We start from the raw sequence: 9831 nt of genomic DNA, 5'->3' as shown, positions 1-9831 counted from the left end.
TGAAGCTTCGACCCTAGATGGACGTAGGCTAGAATCTCCCTGGTAAGTCACCACTTCATGGTGCTACACAAGTTAATAGAAATGGGCCAAGCAGTGTTTATATGAATACAGTTTGTGTGTTGTTATTTCGGGTATAAGCTAACCAGGCGGCTGGGAGCTGGGTGGCAGGAACGCAGCCCACAGCTCCTTCAACACAAACTGGCATCTCTCCAGTCTCCTGCTCACTTCTTTGGACAATGCTATCCAATCACTAGCCTGTTCCTGCCTTTTCACCTCTGTGGCTCACTCAACTCTGCAGCTTCACTCTCAAATTTCTGACACGCAATGGCCTGACGTGCAGCCACTGAAGCTGCTCCAGTTCATCATCTCCAGAAGTCAGATACATTGCCTTCCTCTCAGTTTCCCAGCTTTGGCTTCGTGGGCCTCACTGAAGTCCCTTACCTCTGTAGCTCTGTGCTGCCATTCTTCAGTCCACAGATATACAAATGTGTGATGTGCAATGTGTGAACTCAGGGTTCTTACTGGTAATGAACATTAGAAATAAAGAATCTGTGTTTCCCAGGTGGTGGTAGCACACACCTTTAACCCCAGCACCTGGGAGGCACAGGCAAGAGAATCTTGGCGTTTAAGGCCAGTCTCATCTATGAAGCAATTTCCAGGACAACAGCCAAGTCTACAAAAAGAAACCCTGTCTTAAAAACAAAACAAAATAAAGAATCTGTGTTCACCTTGCCGACGGCTACTAAGGGAAGTGGGAGTATCTAGCTAATTGTCCTTGAAACTACTTACCTTGCAAATTTGTTATACAATACATTCTGACACTGTGAAAAGTGACAAACATATTGATGTTTCTGGCATAGCACACTCACAAGAAAAAACCTGCTTAACTGGGGCGAGAGATAAATGTATACATATTTCATGGTTTTTTAGTTTGATTCTAGGCAAGATCAAGGATGACAGAAGAGATGGAAGGAAAGGGATGGAGAGAGCTGAAGAGAAACCATAGGCTCTGGCCACAGTAATTTCAAAAAGTTGTCAAACTCTCAGAGTCAAGGGTCTCAGGTCTGGTAGAACACTGGCCACTGTCAAGATCTGAGAAATCCCCACGCCAAACCTGCCCAGAAGCTGCAGGACCAACTCCTGACTGCCTAGCTACTGAACTCTAGCCGAGGTGGAGTTAAATGTACTACCTGAACTCTAACTCTAGAGGGCGCCAGCTAAGGCTGCTCCTACCTGCTAAGACTGCAAATGATACAAAGGGAGCCAAGTTAGCACTACTGATCTTAAAAAAAAAAAACAAAGACTCCTATTGATATTCTGCTATACTCATAGTTCAGTGCCTTATCCAGTCATCATCAGAGAGGCTTCCTCCAGTAGCAGATGAAGGCAGAGACCCACAGCCAGGCATTTCGGAGAGTATAGATAGGAAATCTTCACCAAATTCCTCACCTCAGACTCAGGGAATCCTGAGGAGGCAGGCAGAATTGTAAGAGCCAGAGGGATGGAGGACACCCAGAGAGCAAGGCCCTCTGAATCAACTAAACAAGGCGCGCATGAGCTCACTGAGACTGAAGCCGCAAGCACGGGGCCAACATGCTTATATAACATACTAACATAGTATTATAGCTATTTGGGGTTTTTTGTTGTTGTTGTTTTGTATTTTGAGACAGGGTTTCTCCGCAGCTTTGGGCCTGTTCTGGAACCAGCTCTTGTAGACCAGCCTGCCTCTGCCTCCCCAGTGCTGGAATTAAAGGGTGCACCACCAACGCCCGGCAAGCCAGTTATTTTCTGAGACAGAAAGGGAGTGGATCTGGAGGGGAGGGATGTGGGGAGGAACTGGGAGGAGTAACTATAATCAGGATATATTGTTGGGGGGGGGGGTCAAGACGGTTCCTCTGTGTAACAGCCCTAGTTGTCCTGGAACTTGTGCTGTAGAACAGGCTAGCCTTGAACTCACAGAGATCTGCCTGCCTCTGCCTTCCAAGTGCTGGGATTAAAGATGGGCACCACCACTGCCCAACAAAAAAATAAAATCTATTTTCAATAAGATAAAATGAGAAAAAATTTGGAAAAAATAAAAGGGAAATGAAAGTAACAAAAATTCTCTTCCTCATAATTGATGCCACTATTTTACATACAATAAAACCTTTCCTGAGTCAATAACCAATGAAGCAATAAAGCTGCCAGACACAATAAACTAAAACAAACTATACAATAGGTGCCAAAGACCAATACTCGAAGAGCTTCTTCAACCCATGTCTACCTGGGTGGTTAGTCCATCAGCATACCTGCCGACTGACTGGTAAGAACAAGGTCCTGCCAGATTCTGCAGTCAGAGGCAGATGACTTAGCTCAGACAACCCCCTCTTGCAGAGTTTGGCGATTCTAACGGGTAACTACTCTCATACCCTCCACTAAGAAATGGTCCGACACCCCTTCCAAGTTCACAGCCTTGGGAGACACAAGACAAGGCAAGGAAGGTGCTGACTACCAGATCAGCTTGACTGACCCTGGCGGCCAGTGGGGCACACGTCTCGTCCTCACAGATCCTTTTCGGTTGTGAGCCTAGCCTTTAACGGCTGAACCACCCCTCTAGGCCCATATCTTTTTTTATATGTAAGTTGTTGTTAAGAGTCTGGATTTCAGTATTTCTGGCAAGCACCCAGGACCTCCAATCAAGCTAACTCAGTCTCAGCTCTTGTTGCAGGAAGGTCTTGTGGAAATGAAGTCACATGGCTGTTCTCTTAGAGGTAGTTCTCAGCCCCTTGGTATAAGGCAGAAGCCCTACAGGGAGGGAGGAAGAAGCACTCATGTCTGGCAACACTGACTAGGACTTCCCTTTTCCAGAAAGTGTCTGAGCTCTGTGAACACCTCTCCCACTCTAACACATCTTAGGGTGGGAGTAACTTTTCTGGTTTTTTTTTTCTTTTCTTTTTGAGCCTATCCTGGAACTTACTTTGTAGACCAGAATATCCTCAAACTCCTGGAGATATGCCTATCTGCTTCCTGAGTGCTGGGATTAAGAGCATGCACCACCACTACCTGGCTGGATGGGAGTAATTTGAGACAGAACACTCATCACACTGAGGACCAAAGACCTGGACACTGACACATTTTTCGTCCTATCAGCCAGACTCAAAGTTATGGCAAATGATATGAAAAACCCATCTTCCCACAAGACCTCCTGCCAAGCCAGTCAGTGCACAGAGTTGCCACTTGGTCTTCTCCCAAGAGAGGTGAGTGCCTAGGGAGGGAAGAGGTAGAATTGGGGAGAAAACAGACCCTCTAAGTCAACACTAGCCCATGGCTTCCTCCATCCAGCGCCCCAGCGTCACGTCATCCCTCCTGTTCGTCCCGCCATTGCACACCTGTTCCCGCCAAGGACGAAGGCCTCCCCAGGATTAGCAGGAGGTCGGATGGTAAGACACCTCCTTCAGGTTGGAGAGCATGCCTACTAGGCCCGGACCCGCCCCTCTCACTTCTGTTCCACCCTAACCACACTAGGAAAAAGCAGCTATTTCCTAACAGTCAGAAACTGTCCTGGAACTTCACTGTAGAGCAGGCTGGCCTCGAAATCACAGATCTGCCTGCCTCTGCCGGAGTGCTGGGATTAAAGGTGTCACCATGCCCACTTTTCTAGTTTATTGAGGTTATCAGTATTTTTCCCCATTATTAGCAGCTTACTATAACTTTTCTACCAACTGAAGGTTTCTAAGTCTGTGCTTGAGATCATTTTATTTTAACGGTGGGACTGGTCTAACCGGTAGTGGCCATACTCTGTCACTACCTGTCACCAGCATGTCTCCACCAAAGATGCTGCTTCAGCCTGGACAGGTGCTGGGGTGAGGGGGGCACCCCTCAACCTGGTTCATTAACAGGAAGAAATAAAAAAACCAAACATTCTAACGATTACCTATTTTTAAGCTAAAAGTTGCTTGAACAAGAAAATAAAAGGCAAACAACAGGATTTGGCAAAGACTTTTTAAACTTTAAATTAAAAAATTCTCACACAGAAGATCTAAAACTTATTTGAGGAAATACTAAAGTAAAATGTTAAAAACCAAGCAAACCAACGAAACCAAACCAATCAGACCCCAAATGACAAAAAGAGATGTATCCTCCAAAAAAATCTGCTCTAGACTATCAAGTCGTTCGTGGCTATTCAGTATTCAGAGCATGAGGTGGCACAACAAAGCATTAAAAAAAAAGAAGAAGTCAGGATACTGCCATTCCATTGCTGGCCCACTTCCTTGGTGGCCAGTGCTGTCCACTACAGTGTCTGGTCCCTCCACCTTCTGCAGACCACCGGGCCTTTAAAGTTCTTCCTTGGTCCTGCTCTTCTTTGTGGCATGTTCATCTATAAACTTGCTCAAATGCTCCAGATCTCTGTCTCCACCCTCAAACTTAATTGGGTTCTTTTTGTCCCCACTGGGGGCAAAATAGATGGTGGGGAAGCCCTCCACCTTATATCGGTCGTTGGTGATGTCATTGGCAGTAGCGTCCATCTTGGCGATGACCAAGTCCTTCTGGCCCTTGTATTTCTTGCCTAGGTTAGTGTAGATGGGCTCCAGCTGCTTGCAGTGCCCACACCAGGGCGCATAGAATTCAATGAGGACATCCTTTTTGGGGTCCATCACGATGGCATCAAAGGTCTTTCCCACCACCACCTTGACTGGTCCCTTGTTGTTCTTGGGTACTGGCAGTGATTTGATGACTGGCTTCAGTTTTCCTGAAAATACAAAGAGTGTCAGGACTTAGAGGCCGGAGGTTCTGGTGCTCTATCTGAACGAGGCATTGAGGCACCCTGGTTCAGTGGCTATCAGAAGTTATTGCCCCACTCTCGGGGGAGGGGCATTGCCTCTAAAGCCTTCCTCAACAATGGGCAATGCTCTGATAAAAGAGTCTTCTACTCTCCCAGTCCCTGCAAAGCCCTGTGTAACAGGGACGCTGCCCAACGAAGAGAGTTACTGACAGCCCTGCAAGGGCAAGACCAACTTTGTGATCCAAACTGGGCAAGAGTTGTGGTATGCTACCACATGGCCAGCATTGAGAAGCAGGTGCTTTTCTCAGTCAAGATCAATAAAGATTATGTTCGCTTAGGATTTCAGATCAAGTGTTCCTCATGTCTAAAAGCCTGCTTAAAAGACCTCTGAAAAGTTTTCCAAGACACACTAGCCCTTTCCCTAAAAATAAAACCAAAACCAAGCTGGGCGGTGCCACCTTTAGTCCCAGCACTCAGGAGGCAGGGACAGGTGGATCTCTGAGTTCAAGGCCAGTCTCCAGAGTGAGTTCTAGGACAGTGAGGGTTACACAGAGAAACCCTCAAAAACAGCCAACCCAAAAGCAAAGGGAAAAGGAAGCACAGGCACACATAACTATAACAACACATAACTGCAGTACTAGCATTTGGGAGGCTGAGGCCAGCCTGAGATATGATGAGAGCCCATCTCAAAAAGCTACTTACTGAATAAGCCCTTACCTGGCTTTTGCCTTCAAAGTAAATAACGGGAAAACATTTTGCCAAAATGGGGAAACAAAACTAAACCCCCAAAATGCTCCAAAGTAATATTTAAGTTGTCTTGGTGCCTCAGAGCCTGGGCAGCACACAGGCCCTTCTCCGGGTAATTGAGTCAGAGAATGAGCTGTACTGGACTTAGGAGCGGGTCTTTTTCTGTGGATGGTTATGGAGAGGACATTGGGCATTTTCCTCTATCACTTGCCACCCCATTCTTTATCTTCCTCTTGGGGGGCTGGGAAGGTGGGCAGGGTCCTTTGCTGCCATAGAAGCCTCAGGATTGTCCTGTCTGTCCCCCAGTGCTGGGTTACAGGCATGCATGGCCACACACACCTTTTACATTCCTCCTGCTCCTACGCAAGCACCTACTGACCCATAGCCACACTCTTGCACACACTGCAAGATGCCAGACATTCCTTAGACCGCACAGGTTCTGTGTTGTGTCCAAAAGGAGATTTGGGCCCGACGCACCTTTTTTAAAGGCTGTGACAAACTCCCGGAGAGTGTCTGAGTCAAACTCCTCCGGCTCCATGGCGAACTTCTTCCCACTCTCATCTAGGATGGCTGCATTGATGTCCTCTCCACTCTCGCTGAGCCCCAGGGCCTTCACCTCTGTGCCATAGTCTTCCTCGTCAGCAATGGCAAAGGTGTACTCAGGGAAGTCCTTGGCCACCTCCAGGACTTTGTTACGCCAAAACTGAGTAGCTGAAATGGACAAAGGTCGTGAACCAAGTGGCTGAGCAGAGTAACTGTCTTGCCCTGGACTCTGAGATGCAAGTTCTGTTACTTACGTTCTCTGACAAGGCACAGGTTCCAGATACACCTCAGCTGGACAGAAAAGAATTCTGGTAAGGCCACACTGTGTGAGCAGGTGGCCTCAGGGTGGAAACCCAACTAAATCCCTGCAGAGCTGGAGGGACACAGCACTGCCTGGCTCGGCACCAGGGCTGCAGTATCACCTCTAAGAAGGTACTAGGCTTGATCCTTTTTAAAATCTATTTTCTTTGTTGTTGTTTTATTTAACTTTTATTACATTTATTTTGTGGGCATGTGTGTGAATACACACACATGCATCTAGGTCCTGAAGATTGACTCAGGTCCTTAGTCTTGGTAGTGAATGTTTTTACCTGTGAGGCATCTCTCTAGGCCTAGGCTTGACTCTTAACTTCCCTTTTGCTATAACCTGAAGGAAAGGGGTATTATAAGGCTCAGAACTGAAAATCCCATGCTACAATAAAATACATCCACACCACTAACTTTAAGGGCCCTAGAACAAGAATTCTGAAAGTGTTAGCCTCCATCCCAGAAAGGCCTTCACAGGGAGTCTCACCAGTTCTGTAATCAAAGCTGAAATCCACACTGTAGTATACAACCACCAGGGGGCGCTTGGTGTACCGCTTGGCGTCATTAGAGGTTTTCCGATGGCCCACCAGGGGCAAGGAGTGCTTCACCACGTATTCTTTAATGTCTGACGACTCTGTGGAGCCCTGTTTCAAGGAGGACACAGGTAAGAGCAAGTTCAACAAAAGAGGAACTTTAGCTACTATGCCTTGAGTCACTACCAAGCATAGATATTTTGAAGGGTTCAGAACAGGAGGGCCAGTGAAGTTGTTCACTTAACCACCATCCAGTTACACTGGAGTAACTTCCCAGATCACCATTGACAGACCACTTCTTTAGACTTGAACTCAAGCCAATGAAAAAGCGCTTGAGGGTCTTAAACAGCAAGTACACATGGACCAACCCGTGCAAGACTTCACATTCACTTCACAGAGCTCCACTAGAGACCTGAGATAAAACTCCAGCTTGTGGCCAGGGAAAGCTACGCAGTTGGCCACAAGTCACAACACCGTTAATCCTCAGATTTTACTAGAGAGAGCAATGCAGCCACAAATTAGAATTTAGAGTCAGACAAAGCTACACGGTTGGTGAGCTGCTCAACCACCGAGACCATCTCTTCTCTGAGGAGTGTGTTCTGAGGGTTTAGCACAGTCATAAGAAATGGCTCAACAGAGTAGCCCTTTAACACTGGCCCCCAAGGTTTTCCGGTGAGACATCCAACAGGTTGGCATGGCACCTTTGACACGTATCAGAGTGGGGGTTATCAAGGGGACACAGAACACAGGTAGTTGTCTTGGAGACTGGAGGTCCCTAGGGGCTCATACTTAGGACTTAAGTCAAACCCTTTAAAGATACCACGTCACAACCACCAGGGGGAAGGACAATCACCTGCCCTTTACAGCTGCAGAAATTTGTACAAGCTTGTTAACTTGCTGGCCCAGGGTTTCTGTAGATGGGAAAGTCAGGGAGCAGTGCAGAGAGGACAAGAAGCCAAGAGGGTCAGTTCTGATGTCAACGGATGTGCTGAACGTGCTACGAAAGCAAGCTAGATGCCCTGGAGGCTGCACTAGGCTCACCTAGGGCGCAAACTCAAGAGCAGGCCAGCAATGATGGGCTGTGGACAAGATGACAGGGACCTTAACCTTGTACCTTTTCTGGGGTAAGGATCCCTTCAAGAACGTACTGAACTGCCTTTAGTCCCTGCACTTGGGAGGTAGAAGCAGATGGATCTATCTCCATGAATTCAAAGCCAGCCTGGTCTACACAGTGGGTCCCAGAACAGCCAGATATACATAGTGAGACCTGGTTGGGGGGCGGGGAGTGGGCTAATGTACCAAGGTGACTTTTGACAAGCCCTTGGGTGTAAACTACTATTCTTTCCTTATGTCTCTCTCAATACCTGCACTTAAATCTATATTAAAGCCTTTCCTTGATGGGTGTAGAGGCACATACCTTTAGTTCTAGCACTCAAAGAGCAGAGGCAGGTAGATCTCAGTGAGTTTGAGGCCAGCCTGGTGGTCTACAGAACTAGTTCCAGGACAGCAAGAGCTGTTACACAGAGAAACTCGTCTCGAAAAACCAAATCAATCAAACAAATCCATCTCCTTTTAAAATAGTCTTCAACTTTGTCTCAAAGTCTCAAAAAACACTAAAAAACTGAATGAGTAACTCTTTCTCGGGAACACACACACCTGGGAGAGCTGTGTCTGACCAGGGTCCAGAGCCCCAGTTAAAATCCTTCTTTGGTCACATGGTCTGTGACTAAACATGAAAGCAACAAGATTCGAAGGAGTGGTGGCAAACGCTCTGAGTCTAGGCAGGAAAAGGGTCCTAAGCCTTGGATGGCAGAGGAACCAATGGTATGCAGAGCATGAGAAGAACAAAAGGGAGGAATGAGGGACAAATACGCAGGACACTGTGGTCTTTCTGGGGATGTGCGGTGGGCGGAGTCACAAAGTGCCCCATAGGACTCATATTTGAATGCTTGGTCATCAGGGAGAGGCACTACTTGAGAGGGATTAGAAGGTGTGGCCCTATTGGAGAAAGTCATTGGGGGTGGGCTTTTCCAAAGCCCATGACAGGCCCAGTCTCTCTCTCTCTCTCTCTGCCTATCAAACAGGATGTAGCTCAACTGATCCAAAACTTTCTTTTTTAAGAGTTTCGTTGGTCATGGTGTCTCTTCACAGCAATGAAACAGGGACTAAGACAGGCATGCCACACCCTGTCCGGACGCCTGTGCATGCAGAGTGCCCAGGGATGGCACAGCATAGGGTGCTCCCATCCCTGAAGAGTTCTCTCTCACCTGAACATCCATCACATTGCTCCTGGGCTCATACTTCGACTGGAATTTCTCAGGCTGCATCAACACCAACTTCCCCATGGAGACTTTCAAGAACTTAGCTATTTCAGTGCTGAAAGTGTGGTGAAATTTGTAATCTTCTCTCAAGTTGTTAGCTGACAAATTAACAAAATACATTAAATTGTTAAATAGCAGGTTTATGAGCTTCATTGGCCAGGCACGAGCCTGAGGGGTATGATTGCCACTGTAAATTCTGAGTGGACAATATCCAGCGTTTATGCACACAAAGAAGCCTATTTTTAAAACTCAGCACAGATGTAACATCTAAATCTTCTCTTAGAATTTTTCAGAAATACAAAAATCAGGATCACAGAAATTTAGAATTTTGTTAGGGCAAATGTCACCTTCCATTGATGCCAAGTAGCAAACTGGCACTCAGGATGACAGTTCCTCACAGAGGACATGCGAGGACCACATATGCCATTGACCCCACACAGAGGTTCCAGTACTCATCCCGAGATTAGGGATTCTGCCTTTGCCCAAAGCCCTGGGTAATTTTCTTCCTAATGAGTCAAGAACAGTCAACTAGGGGCTGGAGAGATGGCTCAGTGGTTAAGAGCATTGCCTGCTCTTCCAAAGGTCCTGAGTTCAATTCCCGGCAACCACATGGTGGCTC

General features: G+C 47.0%; 1 protein-coding gene across 1 annotated transcript in view; it reads right to left on the bottom strand.

Annotated features, from left to right (window-relative positions):
* Positions 1-3972: 3972 nt before the first annotated feature.
* Positions 3973-9831, bottom strand: part of Pdia4 (protein disulfide isomerase family A member 4) — a 21790-nt gene continuing 15931 nt past the window's right edge. The window contains exons 7-10 of the mRNA XM_005372009.3: positions 9159-9310; positions 6846-7002; positions 5987-6220; positions 3973-4729 (exon numbers count right to left, since the gene is read on the bottom strand). Coding sequence (XP_005372066.1) covers positions 4314-4729; positions 5987-6220; positions 6846-7002; positions 9159-9310 — 959 coding nt within the window. The 3' untranslated portion in view covers positions 3973-4313. The remainder of the gene's footprint in view (positions 4730-5986; positions 6221-6845; positions 7003-9158; positions 9311-9831) is intronic.

Source organism: Microtus ochrogaster, unplaced genomic scaffold (assembly GCF_000317375.1).
Source record: "Microtus ochrogaster isolate Prairie Vole_2 unplaced genomic scaffold, MicOch1.0 UNK153, whole genome shotgun sequence".
Taxonomy (NCBI): domain Eukaryota; kingdom Metazoa; phylum Chordata; class Mammalia; order Rodentia; family Cricetidae; genus Microtus; species Microtus ochrogaster.
Note: the sequence above shows the minus strand (reverse complement) of the source record. Positions and strands in the feature narration are given on the sequence as shown.